Below are 21331 nucleotides of genomic sequence, written 5' to 3'. Positions count from 1 at the left end.
GGCCCAAGCTTCTGCTTTCACTGCACAGAAAAAACACACCACTCCACTTTGTTGGGTTGCCATTGGGTGTTTCTCTTTTAAAAAAGTTCCTTCATGTTCCCAAGCGCTTAGTCCGGTGCTCTGCACACAGTAAGCGCTCAATAAATACGATAGAATGAATGAGTGAATGAATGAATGAACGAATTCTACCCTAACTGCCATGACCTGAGGGTTGGAACCCCAACTGCCGTGTCTGGAGGGGTGGGCCCTGACTGTGGTCAGATACTGGGGAGTTGGGGCGGCTGGGAATGGGGATTTCTGACTGATTTTAGGGGAGCTGGGGGGGGACGGTATCCCTTACCGGTCACATGAGCAGCCAGCAGGACCCCCGGGGTGGTGGTGACCTCAAGTCCACACCCCTGGGGCTCCCGGAATACAAGTATATCGGGCAGCAGGGCTGCCAGCCGGCCCTGGCTGGACATTGCCCCCCGGGTACCCATCACCATGGCAGAGGGCCCTGCCAACCAACAGGTACAGATCCCCGGGGCGGGGGGCCTCAGCTCTCACCCACCCACTGAGTGACCTCTCCTTTGTTGTTGGCTCCCACCAATCAAAAGCAGGTGAGGGGTCACCTACCCCCATCCCTCTCCACCAATGAGAGGGCAGCAGTCCAGCAGCCTGTAATAATAATAATAATAATAATAATGATGGCATTTATCAAGTGCTTACTATGTGCAAAGTACCGTTCTAAGCGCTGGAGAGTTTACAAGGTGATCAGGGTTGTCCCACGTGGGGCTCACAGTCTTAATCCCCATTTTACATATTGATTACTCTATTTATTTATTTATTTATTTTACTTGTACATATCTATCCTATTTATTTTATTTTGTTAGTATGTTTGGTTTTGCTCTCTGTCTCCCCCTTTCAGACTGTGAGCCCACTGTTGGGTAGGGACTGTCTCTAGATGTTGCCAATTTGTACTTCCCAAGCGCTTAGTACAGTGCTCTGCACATAGTAAGCGCTCAATAAATACGACTGATGATGATGATGATGATGATTTTACAGATGAGGGGACTGAGGCCCAGAGAAGCGAAGTGACTTGCCCAAAGTCACACAGCTGACAAGTGGCGGAGCCGGGATTTGAACCGATGACCTCTGACTCCAAAGCCCGGGCTCTTTCCACTGAGCCATGCTGCTTCCCCACTTCTCAAGCGCCTCGTACAGTGCTCTGCATTCATTCATTCATTCAGTCGTACTGATTGAGCGCTTAAGCACTGGACTAAGCGCTTGGGAAGTCCAAGTCAGCAACATACAGAGACGGTCCCTAATCAATCGTATTTATTGAGCGCTTACTGTGTGCAGAGCACTGTACTAAGCGCTTGGGAAGTACAAGTTGGCAACATATAGAGACAGTCCCTACCCAACATCGGGCTCACAGTCTAGAAGGGGGAGTCCTCGGTAGGTGAGAGCCAGCCTCAGATTGCACCTCTCCTCAGACCAGGGGGCCCTTCGGCCTCTCCTCAGTACATGACTCAGTGGAAAGAGCCCGGGCCTTGGAGTCCGAGGTCATGGGTTCAAATCCCGACTCTGCCAATTGTCAGCTGTGTGACTTTGGGCAAGTCACTTCACTTCTCTGGGCCTCAGTTCCCTCATCTGCAAAATGGGGATGAAGACTGCACACAGTACACAGCGTGGCTCAGTGGAAAGAGACCGGGCTTGGGAGCCAGAGGTCATGGGTTCTAATCCCAGCTCCGCCACTTGTCAGCTGTGTGACTTTGGGCAAGTCACTTCACTTCTCTGGGTCTCAGTTTCCTCATCTGTAAAATGGGGATTAAGACTGGGAGCCCCATGTGGGACAACCTGATCACCTTGTATCCCCCCCAGCGCTTAGAACAGTGCTTTGCACATAGTAAGCGCTTAATATATGCCATCATTATTATTACACACTCAATAAATATGACTGAATGAATGAATGAATGGTGCCAAACACAGGGAAAAGGGGAGACCCAGAGTCTCCAGAACAGGGAAACTTCTTGGATGCCCTCTGAGCCGCAGGGTTAGGGGAGGAGGAGGAGGAAATCTCTTTTGCATGGGACATCAGGCTCCTGGTGACATTGACTGGTCAGGGAGGATTTGGGCAAGGAGAGGGCTAGGAAAGTTCAGAGCTGTGAGGTGTGGGAGTGGGGGGTGTGGGGGTGGAGGGAGTGCACTAAGCATCATGGCTGCAGAGAATAATAATAATAATAATGACATTTATTAAGGACTTACTATGTGCAAAGCACTGTTCTAAGCGCTGGGGAGGTTACAAGGTGATCAGGTTGTCCCACGGGGGGCTCGCAGTCTTAATCCCCATTTTACAGATGAGGGAGCTGAGGCCCAGAGAAGTTAAGTGTCTTTCCCCAAGTCACACAGCTCAGTGGAAAGAGCCAGGGTTTGGGAGTCAGAGGTCATGGGTTCTAATCCCCGCCCCGCCGCTTGTCAGCTGTGTGACTTTGGGACATTCACTTAACTTCTCTGTGCCTCAGTTACCCCATATGTAAAATGGGGATTAAGACTGTGAGCTCCACATGGGACAACCTGATCACCTTGTGTCCCTCCAGTGCTTAGAACAGTACTTCACACATAGTAGGCGCTTAACAAATGCCATTATTATTATTATTATTATTATCTGCAAGGAAGTGATGGCTGGGGGAGGTGGGTGTTGGATAAGATGGATGGCCAAGGAGTAGAGCAGGGTGACTGTACCTGAAGATCTATGGATGGTGTATTCCCAGTCAAGAGGAGGAATGGGTTCAGAAGCGCAATAACCCCAGGGTTTGAGTTAGAAACAAAAGAGGCAGATAAGTAATCCTGGATGGAGTTTAGTATTATTCTGCAAGACTTGCTTTGAAAACCTATCCTGGCCTTTATAACAGAGCTTATCAAGAAAGGAGTGGCTCTTTTTGGACACGAAACAAAGAGGCAAGACAAAGAAAAACAAACAAAACTGAAAGCTACCAACACAAGGGACGTTTCTGTGTGCACAACGCAGCCCAGTCTGTGGATTCCACACCGGCCTTTTCAGCCTCAAATGCTGTTAGGGGTGAACTTCCATCAGCAGTGCCTTCTTCGAGTCCGAAGGACTAGCCAGCAAATCTGGGTACCTGTCCTTAGGGTGTCAGACTGGCTGGTCCTCTAAACCATAAGCTCGTTGTGGGCAGGGAACATGTCTACCAACCAATTCTTACTCTCCCAAGCACTTAGTACAGTGCTCAATAAATCCCACTGTCTGATTGATGCCCTCTGGGCTTTTCATTAACTAAATTTAAGTCAGAGGATGGTGACGGCAAACTGCTGAAAGTCCCATGTGCTGCCTCTGAACAGTCCCTGCTCTGGTTCTAAGTTGCCAGGGACGCTAGAGGCCGGGTCCTAGAAACTAGGCTCTGAACCCCAAAGAGAGATGGAATGTCACACAGTCCCCCGATACCCTGGGTACCCCCAACTTCACCCTCTCCCCGGGGAACGATAAAAACAGAGAGGTTGTAGACATGGGATGGCTTGGGTGTTGAAAGCTTCTGTCTTTATTAGCCGAACGAGTGTACACAGTACTTACAATTGCATCCATTAGAGACAAAGAACACCTGGAAAATGCATCCTGTAAAAACCCTAGAAACAAACTATATACAGTGCTGGCCACCTCCCCAGTGTTCTGAGCAGGGGCACCCCACGGACCTCCTATGTACACCCCCCTCTCCTTTTATCCCCCATCCCCTGCATATCCCCCTGGGCTTCTGGCAACACCGCCTGTGCTCTCTCTGGCTTTTACAGCGAGGGAGGAGGCTTCGCCCAGTGCTAAACTCTTCCATTTGGTTTGAAATTGGAATTTTTTTTATCCTGTCAAAAACAGGAGGCAAAATGGCTGAACTCCAGCCTCAGCAGAGATGCCCTGCAGGCTCGCCGCCGCAGGGCTCACCCCACAAGCTCCCTCACCCTGACCGGTGTTCCAAGCGTCCTGGAAGTGTGCCCGGTCCCCTGCTCCCAACCCATTTCCGAAAATATCGGACCCATCCCCCAGAATCCCCCGGCCTCTCCCTCCCCGCACCGGTGGGACCCCAGTTCGGTAACTCGGTGGTGGTGGTCGGGTCCAATGCCTTGACTGCTCTGGAAACCACCAGTCTCCCTGTCCTGAGCCCAGCCACCGGAGACCCCTGCCACGCTGGATGGCTTCCCTGAAAGAGCTGTCCGCCTTAGGGTAACCCAGAGGCCAGAGAGAAGGGAGAGGGGGCCGCAACCATGGACGATCCCACTCCCTTTCCTCTCCTGGCAGGATAGGAGGGAGGCACGGCTCAAGGGAGCGTGGGGAGCCAGAGGGAGAGCAGACAGTGGGCATCCAGACGCTCATTCCCCCAGGCGAGAGGAGAGGCCAGCCCCCGGGCCACGTCCTCGCTTTTTGGAAACTCTGTTGCGGGGACACGTGTCCTTTAGCTTCGTTTCTAGCCCAGGAGGTTGGCAAGAAGTGATGCCCCAAACAGCTACTGCCCTCTGGATGCCCAGGGCTCCAGGGACAAGGTGAAGACTGCCAGAGCTGCTCGATCCAGGCCGGGCAGGAGCTCTGCAGAGCAGTTGTTTCAAGCCCCATTCCACTATCCATCTACGCTTCCTCCCCCCCCTGTTCTCCAACGCTGCCAAAGGGGTGGGCGGCAGAGGCCAAGCCCTTGTTCCGAGACAACGCAGAGCCCAGGCTCACTCTGCCGGGTGCCCCTTTGCTCCGGGGAGGGGACATCACTCCGGGCGGGATGAGGCTCCCAGGTCGGGGACCACGGGGAGGTAGCTGAGCTGTGTCTGATTCTATGCTTTTCAGTCCTTAACCCTGGATCCCAGGAGGGGAGAAGATTTCCCACATGCATGTGTGGGAACCGGGGCCCGGGCTCAGCCCCGACCACCCCGCCAGGTTCTGGAGAAGAATTCACCACTACATTCACGTGGAAGTTGGGAACTCCGACGGTCCTTCAGTTCCAGGACGGTGTTCCCGCCTGCCAGCGGTCTGCCCATAGGTCCGTTCAGCCGGTCCAGCCAGAAATCAAGGCCCCAGGACCTGCTGGGGCGGACCAGGTACGGACACGACGGCCCTTGGGTCCCGGGATGGCGTTCCTCTCTGACTCCGGCCTTCCCACGGGTCCATTTGGTCAGGAACTCAAGACCCTGGGGCCTGCTGGGATGGACCAGGTGCAGACCCTATAGGCTGAGTCCCTGTGTCTTCCCCTGGAGGGTCAGTCCCGCCCGCTCCCTCACTGGGCCTGCTCCAACACCCTGGAGCTCAGCCCTCCGGCCGTTAATTCCTCCACGTCGGGAATTCACAACACTCCCAAATCCGAAGCGGCCTAATGAGGTGAGCCGGGGCCTGAGGATGCCCGGCAGCTGCTGACCGCAGTTAGAAAATACGCCAAGCCACGTTTTCCGAGCCGGGTGGCTGTCTGTTCGGTAGGAAGGGGCAGCCTGTGGAAGAGCGAGAGAGCGTCCCACGGGAAGGTCCCGCTTGATCCGTGGGGACGAGGGGGCTCCCGGAGAGGGGTGGGGGCGTCCCCGTCAGCGACGTCCCCGGCCTGGTGTTAAGACACTCGGATCATCTGGGTCATTGCTTCTTCGCTCGCTTGGTTTGGGTCCTGAAGGATGAGAAACAGAGTCATATGAGCCCAGAACTCCTCCGCCCCTCTTCCCCATTCCCGCCACCCCTTCGGATCGTCGGCCCTTCTTCATCTCCAGCCCGACCACGGAAGGATGGGCTAACCAGAAAGCCCAATGGAATGCTGGACGATCAATCCAACAAGTCACAGCCCATGGACTACCTGTGACAGTTATTTTTGTTTTATGGTACTTGCGCCAGGCTCTGGGGTAGATACGTGGGATACAGTCCCCGACCCACATGGGGTTCCCAGGCTAAGTTGGAGGGAGGACAATTTAATCCCCATTTTACTGAGGCTCAGAAAAGGCCCCTGACTGGCCCGAGGTCACACAGCAGACAAGTGATGGAGCCAGGACTAGAATCCAGGTCCTGTAACTCCCAGCCCAGGGCTCTTTCCACTAGGCTTCCCAGCTTTCCCAGTTCCAGGCTCCATCACGCAGAAGTGGCCCACCAGTGCTGGAGAAGGGTGGAGAAGGCCACCGAGATGGGGGGGGACGGACACGGATGAGCAGGCCAGGGAAGGTCAGGGCTCCTCAGGGTGGAACAATTAAGGCTGAGAACGGGACGTGGCTAAAGTCCCAAATTCACAGAAGGCGAGGGGAAGGTGGAACATGTCCGTTCACAAAAATCCTTCCACGAACAACCCCAGGGACCACCCCCACACCTGGCAAGTGGTGGGGGTCGAACAAAAACCCACGGGGGCAAATCTGGATCATCGTACCCCAGGAAGTTGTACCCACTGCAATAACAGTAGTCCCCTTTCTAGACTGTGAGCCCGTTGTTGGCTAGGGACCATCTCTATATGTTGCCAACTTGTACTTCCCAAGCGCTTAGTACAGTGCTCTGCACACAGTAAGCGCTCAATAAATACAATTGAATGAATGAATGAATGAATGAATGAACAGTAGCTTTAAGAGAAGCAGCGTGGCTCATTGGAAAGAGCCCGGGCTTGGGAGTCAGAAGTTGTGGGTTCTAATTCCGGCTCTGCCACTCGTCAGCTGTGTGACTTTGGGAAAGTCACTTCACTTCTCTGTGCCTCAGTTCCCTTCATCTGTAAAATGGGGATTAAGACTGTGAGCCTCCCCGGGACAACATGGTCACCTTGTATCCTCCCCAGCGCTTAGAGCATAATAAGTGCTTAACAGATGCCATTATTTATTTTTTTTTTTTTAAGAGGAATGTGACTATCTCTTGGTTTAGGGTTCTGTGGCAAGTTACCAGAGCCCAGGACCGCGGCCAACCACCACTCGACTGGTTGGACCACGATCTGACCCAGGATTAGAACTTCCTAAATGGCTTTAGGGACCACTTTCCCTCCCCTCTTAGCTCCAACAAGGAGGATTCCCATCTCCCTGGCCTGTGCCTGGCTGACCCACCCCTGCTCCCTTCCACCTTGTAAGGCAGGAAGCCCGGACCCCCTCCACCCTCCCAGTGCCCCCTGCTCCCACTCTCCAGCCCACAGCTGCTCCTGGGGCCCAAGTGGATGGACCCAATCGTGCTTGGAGACGCGGGATGCCAGTGCCGAGGGGGAGAGAGGGGGAGAGTTTCCATTTCTTTGTACCTGCATGTGGGGGCTGTCCTTTTCTTTGGGGGAGAAGAACCTTCCACCTTCTCCTCGCTTGCGAGCCATGGCGTGGCGGTGTCTAGACTCATGTAGGTATTTCTGCAAAGAAGAGAAATAGGATGTTTTAGTTGTCGGCTCAACACCTTCCGGGAAGAGCCTTGGGTGGGGACACGAGTAGCTTCTTTGGCACGGTCATGGATAAACTGTTCTTCAGGGTGGGTTTGGGGGGTGTGGGGGAGCTTATGGACAAGATCGGGATCTCCAGGGAATGTTCCCAGAGGAAAACACGGCAAACCTTCCTCCCACTTCCCAGAGAAAATGGCTGCAAAATGCAATCCTGGGCCCACAGCTTCGAACCTCGGTTTCAGTCCCAGAATGAGCCCCCTTTTTCCTCTCCTCCTCCCCACCCCCCCGCGCTACCTCCTTCCCCTCCCCACAGCACCTGTATATATATTTGTACATATTACTCCATTTTACTTGTACATATTTACTATTTATTTTGTTAATGATGTGCTTAGAGCTTTAATTCTATTTGTTCTGACAATTTTGACACCTGTCTACATGTTTTTTTCTGTTGTCTGTCTCCCCCTTCTAGACCGTGAGCCCACTGTTGGGTAGGGACCGTCTCTACATGTTGCCGACTTGGACTTCCGAAGCACTTAGTACAGTGCTCTGCACACAGTAAGCGCTCAATAAATACAACTGAATGAATGAATGAAATGGCACGTCCAAAGTGTCTCTGATGTTCCAGTCTGCAAATCTCTCTGGCCCCTCCAGCCGCAAGAAAGGAAGAGGCTGTCCATTTCCCCAAAACCCCTGCTCCTACCCAACGCACGACTCGGGCCTCTGAGGCCACTGGGAAAACTAGTCCTGAGCGTTCCCTGGTAAGTACTGAGCGCCCACTGGAAGTGTTGGAAGTACCCGACTGAGCGGCTGGGAAAGTGCAGCAGATGCCCAAGGAGCGTTTCCGGCCCTCAAGGAGCTTCCACTCTATTGCAAGAACCCCAGAGGTGGAGTTCGTAAAATGCAGAAGCAGCTGGGAGGTGGGACTAGAGGGATCAGACCCCGCCTCATTGCCGCCTTTGCTCCCTCTCTCCCATCCTCACCCTTCTCTCCTTGGGAATCTTCCCCTCGGCTTCCAGTTTGGCGCGAGCCTGCCTTCTCTTGAGGATGCGGTGGTACTGCTTGGCGTTCACGTAGAGGGGCTCCTCCTCCAGCATCTCCGCTCCGGGCAGGGGGATCCGTTGGATGGCGGGCACCGAGCCGGCCCCCGGTACCATCTGGGAAGGGAGGGGCCCAGGGCTCGTTACGGGTCCGAAACGGACGCCGGACCGGCGGTTGCCAAGCCCGGCCCTCGAAGGAGGAAGAGAGGAGAATCCGGGACCCTTCCCAGTTGGAATTTTGGCTCCCGGCCCGGCCCTCCCACGACCCCAGGACCGCAAACGGCCTCGGCAGCCCAGGGTTTCCCGCCTCGACGGCGGTCCGCTGCCCCCCTCCCCGCCCCCCGGCCGACCGGCGGGGCTCACCATGACCATGCCACCGGAATTGACCACGTTCCCGGCCACGGGGAGAGTCACGGTGACGGTGCCTTGTCCGCTGCTGGTGGTGCTGGTGTTGGCTCCCGCCTGGACGATCTGGGCTCCGGCCAAGCTCGCGGCTGGGATGGTGATCATGCCTGAAACAGGGACTGTAACTTTAAGAAAACAAAACATAAAAACAAAAAGAAACAAGAAAAAAAGAAGAACAGAAAGAAAAAAAAACACGCACATGGAAAGAAGGGCACACGATTAGTCCCTCCACTGCAAGGTGTGCACCCTCCCCGCGGAGGTTGTGCCAAGGGATAGAGGCCGTCGAGGCCCAAGCTGCGGCAGGGCCCGGCCGGCTCCTCGGGCGGGGGGGGTTCCTTCTGGTGGGCCCCCCTCCCCAGCCGCGCCCTCGGCCGCCGAGCGCAAATGAGATAACCCAAATCCCGCCCGCTCTCAGACCACTCTGTATCTTGCCTCCGAGAAAATAATAATAATAATAATAATAATAATGGCATTTATTAAGCACCTACTATGTGCAAAGCACTGTCCTAAGAGCTGGGGAGGTTCCAAGGTAATCAGGTTGCCCCAAAGGGGGCTCACAGTCTTAATTCCCATTTTACAGATGAGGTAACAGGCACCGAAGTCACCCAGCTGACAATTGGCGGAGTGGGATTTGATCCCATGACCTCTGACTCCAAAGCCCGGGCTCTTTTCACTGAGCCACGCTGCTTCTCAATAATAATGATGGCATTTATTAAGTGCTTACTATGTGCAAAGCACTGTTCTAAGCGCTGGGGAGGTTACAAAGTGATCCGGTTGTCCCACGGGGCACTCACAGTCTCAATCCCCATTTTACAGGTGAGGGAACTGAGGCTCAGAGAAGTGAAGTGACTTGCCCAAAGTCACACAGCTGACCACTGGCAGAGCCGGGATTTGAACCCATGACCTCTGACTTCAAAGCCCGCGTTCTTTCCACTGAGCCACGGTGAGAAAAGCGTTGTGGGACCCGCCCACTGCCTTGCTTTGTGCCTGCCGGGCTGGGGAACCCCCTCCCTGCAGCTGAGAAAAGTCCCCCGTGCACACCCACAAAACCCCGAGAGGACCCCTTCCTTCCTCTCCCCCTCGTCCCCCTCTCCATCCCCCACATCTTACCTCCTTCCCTTCCCCACAGCACCTGTATATATGTCTGTACATATTTATTACTCTATTTATTTATTTATTTTACTTGTACATATCTATTCTATTTATTTTATTTTGTTAGTATGTTTGGTTTTGTTCTCTGTCTCCCCCTTTTAGACTGTGAGCCCACTGTTGGGTAGGGACTGTCTCTATATGTTGCCAACTTGTACTTCCCAAGCGCTTAGTACAGCGCTCTGCACACAGTAAGCGCTCAATAAATACGATTGATGATGATGACTTGTGGCTGCTGCAGAGGTTGCTCTGACTATGGGCGGGTCCTCAGCTTTGAGCCTATTTTATCTATTTTTTTGTGTGGTCTGTCACTGTTTCATCGCTCCTGCTGCGTCCGCTTGCAACCCCTTCTCCCCACTAATATTCTCATATCACGAGCTCCCTTAGGCACAATGTCTAATTCCTGCCTGTATATTCTCTTCCACCATTTCGTCCAGGGCTCTGCCCACAGTTGAGTGCTTAGCAAGCGCTTAGTACAATGCTTTGCACACAGAAAGCGCTCAACAAATACGATTGAATGAATGAACTGAATAACTACCGTTACTACCACCTCAGTTCTCGGGAATCTTCTTTCCTGATCAACAGCTCTCCACCCCCCTGCCCAGCTCCAACCTCTCTCCCTCCTTCTCCTGGGACTCCCTGGCGCCCTGATTTCCTCCCCTGCTCGCTCTCCCCACCTGCCTCCATCTCATCCTCTCTCCTGCGTCCCTCATCCTTGGGCACCCTCGTTTCCTCCTTGGACCACCACGAGACTGTGAGCCCACTGTTGGGTAGGTACCGTCCCTATATGTTGCCAACCTGTACTTCCCAAGCGCTTAGTACAGTGCTCTGCACACAGTAAGCGCTCAATAAATATGATTGATTGATTGATTGATGAGGAAGGGCCCAGGAACTGGCCAGATCCAACCGCCGCACGGCCACTGGGGCTGGTACGTGTTCTCTGGAACCAAACTCACGTGTGGATCTAGGGAGTGGACCGCCGCCTCCCCGAGAAACCTCCCCCGCCCCCCAACCACCACCAATCCCCAGGGCAAGAAGGACTCCTCAGAGGAGTAGCCCCCGGGCAGAGATCGACCGTTCCGGGCCATACCTTGCTGCAGGATGGTGCCGTCGGCGTTGACGGGCTGGTAGACGATGGTCTGCCCTTCAGCGGTCTGGGCCACCTGCTGCCCCTGGACCGCTATCTGCTGCTGGGTCTGGAGGAAGCAGAGACCGGGCACAAACTCAATTATGCACTCAGACATTGACAAAGTAATGGAAACCTCGGGGGTCCCAGGCTCCCCGCGATGACTTTACTGCCAGTGGACCACACAACTCTCTGGAACAAAGGCACTGAGCACACTCGGGGTCCCAGGCTCCCCGCCATGACTTTACTGCCAGTGGGCCACACAACTCTGGAACAAAGACACTGGGCACACTCACTCCAGCCAGCCCCAAGAGCCCACAGGTTTGCCAGATGGACAGAAAGAGACAGAGAGGCCCAGACACACACAACACACTCTCTCCAGGCCAGATCCCAGCAATGGTGGCTGGGGCTTTCTTCCTAACGGACAGTTTCTGGAGTTAAAGCTCTCCCTCCCTCCGTCCTTCAGGGAGCAAAGGCCCACGAGCAACACGCCTGCGGGGCCGGGGGCGGAGAGGTGCGTCCCAGCGGGCACTCACCTGGGTCTGGCCGGCCGTGACGGCGGTCTGGGGCTGCTGGATGATGATCTGCTGCGTGGGGGCCTGCTGTCCCTGCTGCACTTGCACCGCGGGGCCCCCCTGGATCTGGATCTGGCTCGGCTGCACCAGCTGGATCTGTGGAGGAAGTCCAAAGTGTCACCGGAGCCGGAGAAGACCCCTCCGCCCGCCCCCCCACCCCTCTTCCCTAGGGAAGCGACTGTGCCTGGTTCACACAGCAGACAAGTGGTGGAGCCAGGATTAGAACTCAGGTCCTCTGAGTCCCAGGCCTGTGTTCTTTCCACTAGGCTCTGCTGCTTCTTACTGTCCAAGCGTGCAGAATGGGCCACTAACTGCTTTGATCCTCCTCCGGCCGTTAATGGAATCCCTCCCTACCTCTTCGTCTCTGCCAAAGTAGGTTCCCCCACTAGGATAACGCGAGGGTCAAAGGCGCGGTTACCCCCCGCCCCCCGTCTTTCCTGTCTACCTGTTTTGTTGTCTGTTTCCCCCTTCTAGACTGTGAGCCCGCTGCTGGGTAGGGACCGTCTCTGTATGTTGCCGACTTGCACTTCCCAAGCACTTAGTACAGTGCTCTGCACACAGTAAGCGCTCAATAAAGATGATTGAATGAATGAATGTATTAGGCCGGTCCATTTGGTGGCCACGGAAGAAACTCACCTGCTGGAGTCCTTGAGTCCCCGACACCGGTACTTGCATGATGGTCTGTCCCTGGCCCCCGGGGACCGCCTGGACCATGATGGGCTGACCGGCCGAAGTGATCAGCTGACCGCCACTTACTTGCACCATTAAAGGCTGGCCCTGGACCTAGCAGCGGGAAGAGAAGGCCGACAGAACAATGAAAGGAGGCCAGAACGCCTGAACACCTCTTGGACGAGCTCCCCTGTGGCTCTGCTTTGGAGAGAGACGGCTAAAGACAGCCAGCGAGCTGGAAGCGTCACCGGCCGATCACCGAGTCTGGGCCTCCAATCTACCAGCCCAAGGTCTGACGAGGCGGACCCTCCTGACCTCCGATGAAGGGCGCCGGCATCGCCGAGAGACTGGGCCCGACTATCCGTCCACTACCATAAGAAGAAATGACAACAACAGTGTTCTTTCCACCCTTCTCCTCAGACCCACCCTACTCTAGCCCCCACACCCTCCAGGGGTTTTCACTCTGGAGCGAGGTGATGTCTGACTTGGCGTCCCTCTCTCCCCGCTCGTCTCCAAGTCTGCCGGTCTCTGGTTCGGTCAGAGAAGTGGGCTTGGCTCCCTGCGCTGCTGCTGGGGTCTTCCGCCCGAGTCAGAGGAGTGGCATGGGAGCAGACCCCCAAGAGGGCAGGTTGGAATGGAAAGCGCCTTCCCTGAGGGTTTCTCCATGCTGCTGGGATGGATGTCACCCCATAAGCAGAGCACAAAGGGCAGTACACTCAGGGGTGAAGAAAGCAGAATCGCCCATCTCCAGGTCCCCTCACGTCCGAGAGTCGCTCCCCCTTCCCACCCGCAAATTCGGGCTTCACCGGAAGCAAAGCCGCCGGGCTGACGGTGGCGGAAGCCCAAGTTTCATCCGACAACTGGCCCGTAGGTACCGACTGGAATCCAGAGCTCTGCTACGCTACCCCAGACCAGTTAAGAAGATGGGAAAACCACTTGCGCTCAGTACAGTGCTCAGCACCAAGTAAGCGCTCAATGAATACCACTGATAAGATTGCCTTCTAGAATCTCCTCCCAGATCCCCCGATCCCTGGCGGCGCTTGGCTTGCTTTGCTGACAGAGGTACGCGTCCCTGGGGGTTTGAGCTGGAGAGGCCCATCCTGGACTCGCTAAAATAATGACGCCTCTGTCCCACCACCCCCACAGCCTTAAGGAAGAGCTATTTCTTAAAGGAGGCCAACACCCTTCCCTCCTCCCTGCACCGGCTCCTGCCCGAGGAAGGGGTAGCGGGGGGTAACCGCAGCCGCTGCATCGCACAGGCCACGCGTGGGCACATGCATCAGCCACGAAGCAGGGGGACTGGCAGCGCGGTGCATTCCCATTCCACAGGCGGGTCGCCAAGATCCACAACACACAAAAACGAAATGGGGCAAGCAGGGGAGACGGAAGACCAGGAGCGGTTTTGGGGCATGGGGGGCTTCCCCACCAGCTGTCCCTCCCCCCTCAGCCGCATGCTCAGGCCCCCCCCGCCCCGTTCACCCTGGCCCGAAGGGTTAGTACGAGCAGTGGGCACCACCAGGCGGAAGTCTGGAGGATCCCGGAGATTCCTGTCGTGCGGGGGCCAAACGCGACGAGGAACGTCAATCAGGGTTTGAAATCACCCGGGTCCCCACCTGATGGCCGGAGAATTTGGTGGGAAACCAGATGGGATTCAGAGGCGACTCTCCCGGGCTGTGGCCCGAGAGAATGGCCATCCGGCCCTGCCCAGTGCCCGAACTCGGCAGGCTAAGAGGTCCAAACCCTTTTAACCGCTTCTTTTCTGCTGGGATATCCCCCAGCGTCCCTGAAGAGGGAAACCCCCCAAACATGGGGCCCTCCCCAAACTCACCCAGTCACCCCACCAGGCCCAGAATTCCCGGCCACTGTAGCCCCCGGCTGCCTAGACGCCCCGACAGTCTTTATACTGGAGTTTGGCCCGGGCCTCCGGCCTCTCGAACGAACGGCATTTTTCCGCAGAACGGGGTGCGGGGGGAGGGAGGGTCTGGCTTTGAAGTCAGAGGCCCACTTTTAAGTTCCTGCGGCTGGCAACTGCTTCCAGCTGCTTTTCGTTTGCTGCCCAAGACGTTCCTGTTTTCCCTGGAGCCGAGTGCGGGAAAGGGGATTGGGGAAGAGAAGGGGAGTCACTTCATGACCGCCTCAAATGAGCAGGCCAGTGAGGAGCCCCACCGGGATCTGGGGTGATGGCCAGAGCCCGCCCACGGTGCCCATTTCAAACCCTGAGATCTAAACCCCGCGGCGGCAGGGGCGGGAAGGGCTCATGCGGGGCTCACGGGGACACGATCAGAGAGGTCACCACTACCTGGAGGGTCTGCACTTGCTGGCCGGAGGCGGATGCCACCTGGGCCTCTGTCTGCAACTGGACAGCAGTCACGCCACCCTGTTGCTGGGAACAGGAACAGGAACAGCTTGAAAAGGCGGGTCAACGGGAAATGACCAGCTGAGGCAGGGGGCCGCCTTCTGTCCCGCAGAGGCCCAGGAAAGGGAGCATCTTCCAGCTCCCTGAACCCCGTACCCAGGCCCCCAGGGGGAGGCCATCCGTTCTCGGGGTCCCTGACCCTCAAAACCCTCCTCCTCTTTACCCTCACAGTGTGCAGGCCGCAGGCCCTCTTGCGTGGCTGTGGAGCCCTGACGGTGCTCCGCCCCGACTCCAGTTGGTCCCCCACCTTGGGTAACCCCAGTCCTGCAGGCCCTCCGCACCATAGCAGTAGGACGAGGAGGTGCAGTACCATTTATTGAGCATCCCCATGGTGCTGCGCATCGAACCGGGCACTCGGGAAAAAAATGACACAAGGAGCTTACACCCTAACAGAGAAGACCGCCGTAAAAATATTTCCAACTCAAGTGATGAAAAGAAATCGCAGAGTTCCTATGTACACCTGAGCGCTGAAGAAAGGGGTGAATCGGTTCCTAAGCGCTAGAGTTGGCCGCCGAGGGGATTCGGTTCAGGGTGCCGGGAGGTTCAGCCGGGGAAGGCTTGCCGCGAGAGGTGGGATTTTTGAAGGGCTCTGAAAGCCGGGAGAGCTGTGGTTTGCCCGACCACGGAGGGAAAAGGAAGGGAGTGCCAATCCAGGAGTAGGGGAATGGGTAGTGTGAGGGAGGGGACGGAGCACTGGAGAAGGACGGCGCTGGTCGATACACTCGGTGACCCCCCGGTACAGTGCTCTGCACACAGTAAGGGCTCAATAAATACGATTGATTGATTTTGGTGAAAGCGAGAGTCTAGAGTGGGGGCCCTCGGCCCGTTCACAAGGACACGTAGCCCAGCGGGAAGTGACCGGGGGTTTCCCACCCAGCCCTCTCCTCCCGTGGTCCTTCGGGCCCCTCGGCTGGGTGCGGGACAGCGAGACTCAGGCCTCCCAAGGAAGTTCGGAACAACCTTAACTTGGAGGTTTGAGGGAAGAAGGGCTACCCGCCTGGAAACCAGCAACCCTGCCCAACTCCTTACAGAAACCCAGTGGCCACCTTGGATCCTTCCTCCACGCTAGAAAAAACCGAAGGGCGAGACCAGCCTGATCCTAAATAACAGCTGCAGAAAGCCCTCCCCTGATCTGGTGAGGGAGAGCGAGGCCGATCCTCCCAACACTAAGCGCTTAGTACAGTGCTCTGCACACAGTAAGCGCTCAATAAATACGATTGAATGAATGAACACTCCTGGCGAAGAGACGACGCCCTCGGATGGCTTGGTGGAGGGCGGAAGCCGGGTTGGCTCTGGGCTTGAGGATAAACCAGCCCCATCCTAATCCCACTGACTGCTTGTATTGCTTCGAGTGTTAATAATAATAATAACGGTACTTGTTAAATGCTCTGTGCCAAGCACTGGGATAGATAGATAAGAAGCAGCATGGAAAGAGCACGGGTTTGGGAGTCAGAGGTCATGGGTTCCAATCCCGGCTCCGCCAATTATCAGCTGTGTGACTTTGGGCAAGTGACAACTTCTCTGTGCCTCAGCTACCTCAACTGTCAAATGGGGGTGAAGACTGTGAGCCCCGCATGGGACAATCTGACCACCTTCTATCCTTCCCAGCACTTAGAACGGTGCTCTGCACACAGTGAGCGCTCAACAAATCCCAATTATTATCCCGGCTCCGCCACTTGTCAGCTGTGTGACTTTGGGCACTTCTCTGAGCTTCAGTTACCTCACCTGTAAATTGGGGATTAAGACTGTGAGCACAACCTAATCACCTTGTAGTCCCCCAGCACTTACAACAGTGCTTCGCACATAGTAAGCGCTTAACAAATGCCATTATTATTATTATACAAGTTAATCAGGTTTGTCACAGTCCCTGTCCCACGCTGGGCTCACACTCTAAATCCCCATTTTTTACAGAGGTAGCTGAGACCCAGAGAAGTGAAGTGACTTGCCCAGGATCGCACAGCGGACAAGTAGAATCCATGACCTTCTGACACAGTAAGCGCTCAATAAATACGACTGAATGAATGAATGACTGCAAAATGTGTTCCATCCATTACGTCACGCTGCTTCTCCCGGTGTAGGGTTAGTGTTGACTAACTTGAACCAGAAATGGCCTTTTCCAGCCCCTGCCTCTAAACACCACTCCTGTTCAGCTAGACGGAGGGCCGCGCCTCCCGAAGCACCCAAGGATCCTGATGCTAACCGGTGTTCTGGGAGCGGGCATCAGAGATGGGGCGCGGGGGAGGGAGGGGTGCCCCTCTGACTGGCGGGCCCAACGGTGGGCTCCTGGACCGCCTGGCGTACCTGCTGCTGGATCTGGCCGGCCTGGACGACGATCTGCTCCGTGGAGTTGCTGCTGTTGGCGGCGTACTGCTCCATCGCTCCCCGCGGGCGAAACCCGGCCTTCGGGCAGGAGGCGGAGGCTAAGCTGAGGCTCTGTTGCCGGAGGCGGGGAAAGAAACGGTCAGAACGGCCACCTGCGGTCCCGGGCTACCGCCCGGAAAGCCCCCCTCAGCCCCGGCGGGGAAGGAGGCGACCTCCCGTTTTCTCAACCCCTGCCTCTTTTCTTTAAAAGGGCCCAAAGCACTCAGTGAGGAGGAGTGGGTCCCCACTCTCTGAGGCTGCCAGGGCAGGTGTTCCTCGTCGCTCCCCCGCTCTTCCTGTCCCACCCCCCAGCACCGCAGCCCTGTGTCCACCCCGTCCCACCTCTCAACAGTCCCAGGGCCCAGGCAGAGAAAACAAAGCCCCCAGCCCCTTTAATGGAAAGCGGCAGACACCTGCCAGTCGGTTAAGGGGCAGAAAAGAGTCTCCCCGACCCCAGGGAAGACAAAGCGCCCTCACCCACCTGCCCGGCCTCTTCTTCTTGTCTAGCTGAGCCCCGGTGGACCGAGAAGCTGGAGAAAGCCCAGCGGCTCACCTGCGAGGTCTCCCAAGGCAGCCTCCTCTGGACGCCGACCGGTTAGGTGCCAGCGGATCGACGGGGACTCGGTGTGGGGGTTCCCCGCCCAGGGAGCTTCACGGGATTCGGCAGGGAGCCCCAAGCTCTCGTCTGTCACGAGGGAGACAAAAACAAACGATTAAGATAAACTCCGAAGTGCGGACGGGCGGCGAACCGGGCAGAGAGGAGCCCGGACGATCGATCGTACAAACTGTGGATGGAGAAGTTCGGGGGTGGCCTCTTCCAGCCTGTGCACTCGTCCCGGGGCAGGGGAGGAAGGTGCAGAGATTAAGCTCATTGTGGGTAGGGAATGTGTGTTATCATTATATTATCCTCTCCCAAACACTTGGTACGGTGCTCTGCACACAGTAAGTGCTCAATAAATACAACTGATTGACTGTGCACCTGCCAGGGGTTTTGGGCCCGCTCCAAGGAAGTTTTCCAGAACGGCTTCCTGCTGAGCAGCCAGGTCCTTCTGTCTAAGAATGAAAATGCAAATCATCTGGGCCCCATCAAAACCGCCCTGAAGGGAAAAACTATTAGAAAAGCCAATTTTCTTTTGCCTGAATTATCCACGCAGCTGCCTCCCCTTTCAACTTTCCTTTGCTGGCAGAGGGCGAGTCTTACCAGGCCCAGCAGGTGATCATCCATCTGGTTTCCAGCTGGACTATCCCGCCGGGTACCAAGAGCGGGTCGGGACACCCCCCTCCGTGGGCGGCCTTTTCACCCGACCTCCCACCGCCTCGGCTCCCGTGGCCAAGTTCCGCCGTTCGGATGTGGCGCCCGGGGTTGCCGGGAGGGGAATGGGACGGCTCTGGAGCCGGGGCGGGCGGGAGGACGGCACGGACGCACCGTCGATATGGCCAGACGTCCACAAAAGGCCGATGTCATCCCACTGCCCCGTGGGCATCTCAGTGCCCGTGATCCAATCAATCAATCAATCGTATTTATTGAGCGCTTACTGTGTGCAGAGCACTGTACTAAGCGCTTGGGAAGTACAAGTTGGCAACATAGAGAGACAGTCCCTACCCAACAGTGGGCTCACAGTCTAAAAGACTGTGGAGCCACAAGAGTGACTCCACACTACACCTCCGGGCCAGTGGGCACGGGCACGCTCTTATGTCACTGGAAGCAACGACGGCTGTTGGTTTGTCAATTCTTCCAGGGCAGGGAAGGAAGGTGGCTTCTATTCCTATAAAATGCTCCAGGCACCTAGTAAGGTGCTCCACCCCTGGGGGCAGGTACACAGTAGGAAGCGAGAAGCAAACAGGCCCCACTCCGTGTCAGGGACCCTAACCTTGCCCTTCGCTTAACATTGCTAAGTAAAACTGGGGGAGCAGGGGAATCTGCAATTAAGCCCCCAAACCAGTTACCCCAACTAAATAACGGGCAGAGACACTGCCCGTTAACGGCACACTGGCAGGCTGTTTGACAGGACAAACTCAGCCCCTGCTGAAAGTGCTAGTGTTTTGTTCGGGTTTCACAGGTGGCGAACCCGCCCTGGACTCTAACGGTCAGTGCGGGCGGAACCCACGTTGCTCTTACCCCATCCCCAGCACAACACGACACACCTACAAACGCAACAACAAAAAAGGTGGGGGCTGGCACCTGCCCTGTCCCAAGGAAGCCGGAATCAATCAGTGGAATTTATCGAGCTCTTACTGTGCGGACTGGGCACCTGGAAAAGTGAAATACAACCGAGAGAGAAGCAGGGTGGCTTAGTGGACGGAGCATGGCCCTGAGAGTCAGAGGGACCGGCGTTCAAACCCCAGCTCTGCCACTTGTCCGCTCTGAGACCTTGGGCAAGTCACTTCTATATGTTGCCAACTTGTACTTCCCAAGCGCTTAGTACAGTGCTCTGCACACAGTAAGCGCTCAATAAATACGATCAAATGAATGAATGAACTTCTCTGGGCCTCAGTTACCTCATCAGTAAAATGGGGGTTAAGACTGTGACCCCTTGTGGGACACAGATTGCATCTGGCCTGATTAGCTTATATCCACCCCAATGCTTAGTACAGCGCCTGGCACAGAGTAAGCACTTTTAACAAATGCCATTAAATAAAAATTTGGTAGACACGTACCCACAATGAGCTTACAGTCTAGAGAAAGGTACTGGTTCCATATTTACTGGGATTGCCTCTTGTTCAGACAGACCTGTGGTATTTGTTAAGCTCTTACTATGTGCCAGACACTGTACTAAGCACCGGGGTGGATAGAAGCAAACTGGGATTTGAAAACACTTTGGTCCCCGTGGGACTTCTACAGCGCGGTGTAACATTGTTAGGAAAGGAAATCAAGCTAGAAAAAGGCCATCCCAAGAAGGAAAGCAAACGCAGGCCACTGAAGTTTAGTTACTGAGTATTTCGCGCCACGGAACAGACGGTTTATTTGTGAGGGAAGAGAAGTCGGCCTGGCTGCCCACCAAACCCACTCAATCCTCGAAGTATTAAGTAAAACTCGTGATGAATCAGCAGAGTATCAATCTTTTTTGCCATTCCCAGGATCTGTCACCCCCAACCCCGACCTCCCCGGCTCCGGAAACTCTTGGTTTCCAGAGACAGGATGCAATAGTCCCCATTTACGCAATCGTATTTTTTGAGCGCTTACTGTGTGCAGAGAGCCCTGTACTAAGCGCTTCGAAAGTACAACTGAGCAATAAATGGGGACAATCCCTACCCAACAACGGGCTCCCAGTCTAGAAGGGGAGACAGACAACAAAATAAGTCCAGGCCCTGACCAGTCCTCGTAGAGCCCTGCTACGGGGTTTTCACAGGCCCGCTTTCCCGAAGCTTTATCGGGAAAGGTGGGGGGGGGGAAACTTCCCAAAGACTTCCCAAATGTGTCCAGAAAGGGCCAGAGAGACGGCCTGGGAAGACAAGGGGGTGCCTGTATTGACACCTGTCAACTTGTTTTGTTTCGTCTGTCTCCCCCTTCTAGACTGTGAGCCCGTTGTTGGGTAGGGACCGCCTCTAGATGTTGCCGATTTGTACTTCCCAAGCGCTTAGTACAGTGCTCTGCACACAGCGCTCAGTAATTACGATTGAATGAATGAATGTAATAGGGGACACATGAGCCCACTGTTGGGCAGGGACTGTTCTCTATATGTCACCAATTTGTACTTCCCAAGCGCTCAGTCCAGTGCTCTGCACACAGTAAGCGCTCAATAAATACGATTGATGATGACGATGATGGGGGAGGAGGCGGATCCCGAGCCGGGGGGATGGGGAGGAGGGAAGGGGCGGGAAAGGAGGAGAGAGAGGAGAAGAGATGCTGATCGGGGTCCGGGGGCTACACTGGGCGCCGGATGGGGGGTCCCGACGGGGTGAGTGTCCCGTAGGCCCGGACGGTACCCAGGGCTGGCATCCGGCCCCCGGGCATTCATTCATTCAATCGTATTTATTGAACGCTCACTGGGTGCAGAGCACTGGACTAAGCGCTTGGGAAGTCCAAATCGGCAACTGATGGCGACTGTCTCCAACCAACAACAGGTGCACAGTCTAGAAGGGGGCACAAGGGGTGGCAGCCAGCCCCCGGGCAGTACCGAGGGGTGACATCCAGCCCCCGGGCGGTACTCTGGAGTGGCATCTGGCTCTCGGGCGGTCCCCACAGTTGGCAGTCGGCTCCCGGGCACTAGTCTAGGGGTGGCAGCCGGCTCCCGGGCACTAGTCTAGGGGTGGCAGCCGGC

The 21331-nt window shown here is 55.7% G+C and overlaps 2 protein-coding genes across 8 annotated transcripts in view; both read right to left on the bottom strand.

Moving 5' to 3' along the window:
- Positions 1-461, bottom strand: part of LOC119930988 (adenylate cyclase type 10-like) — a 45333-nt gene extending 44872 nt beyond the window's left edge. Inside the window, exon 1 of the mRNA XM_038749822.1 lies at positions 341-461. Within this exon, the coding sequence (XP_038605750.1) occupies positions 341-461 (121 nt within the window). The remainder of the gene's footprint in view (positions 1-340) is intronic.
- Positions 462-4986: 4525 nt separating this feature from the next.
- On the bottom strand, positions 4987-17703 carry NFYA (nuclear transcription factor Y subunit alpha). 7 transcript variants are annotated; one of them, XM_038749327.1, is made up of 10 exons: positions 17623-17703; positions 17010-17141; positions 14589-14675; positions 12260-12406; positions 11585-11719; positions 11013-11118; positions 8732-8898; positions 8312-8485; positions 7203-7304; positions 4987-5621 (listed from the first exon to the last, which is right to left on the bottom strand). In XM_038749327.1, exons 2-10 carry the CDS (start codon positions 17082-17084, stop codon positions 5568-5570), a joined length of 1047 nt encoding a protein of 348 aa, XP_038605255.1. In that variant the 5' UTR covers positions 17085-17141; positions 17623-17703; the 3' UTR covers positions 4987-5567. The 7 variants fall into 7 exon arrangements, with proteins under 7 accessions (XP_038605255.1, XP_038605254.1, XP_038605257.1 ...); XM_038749326.1 differs by having other exon boundaries at positions 17551-17685; XM_038749329.1 differs by having other exon boundaries at positions 8732-8880; positions 17551-17685.
- Positions 17704-21331: the final 3628 nt, after the last annotated feature.

This window comes from Tachyglossus aculeatus, chromosome 7 (assembly GCF_015852505.1).
Source record: "Tachyglossus aculeatus isolate mTacAcu1 chromosome 7, mTacAcu1.pri, whole genome shotgun sequence".
Taxonomy (NCBI): Eukaryota; Metazoa; Chordata; class Mammalia; order Monotremata; family Tachyglossidae; genus Tachyglossus; species Tachyglossus aculeatus.
This window is presented reverse-complemented; position numbering and strand designations above follow the sequence as displayed.

Excerpts from the sequence above, each read along its gene's own strand:
- NFYA (XM_038749327.1), bottom strand. The coding sequence starts at position 17,084 with ATGGAGCAGTACGCCGCCAACAGCAGCAACTCCACGGAGCAGATCGTC. Across the intron at positions 14,676-17,009 it reads CCGGCCAGATCCAGCAGCAG|CAACAGGGTGGCGTGACTGC; the intron begins GTACGCCAGGCG and ends TCCTGTTCCCAG. Across the intron at positions 8,899-11,012 it reads CGGCACCATCCTGCAGCAAG|TTACAGTCCCTGTTTCAGGC; the intron begins GTATGGCCCGGA and ends GTTTTCTTAAAG.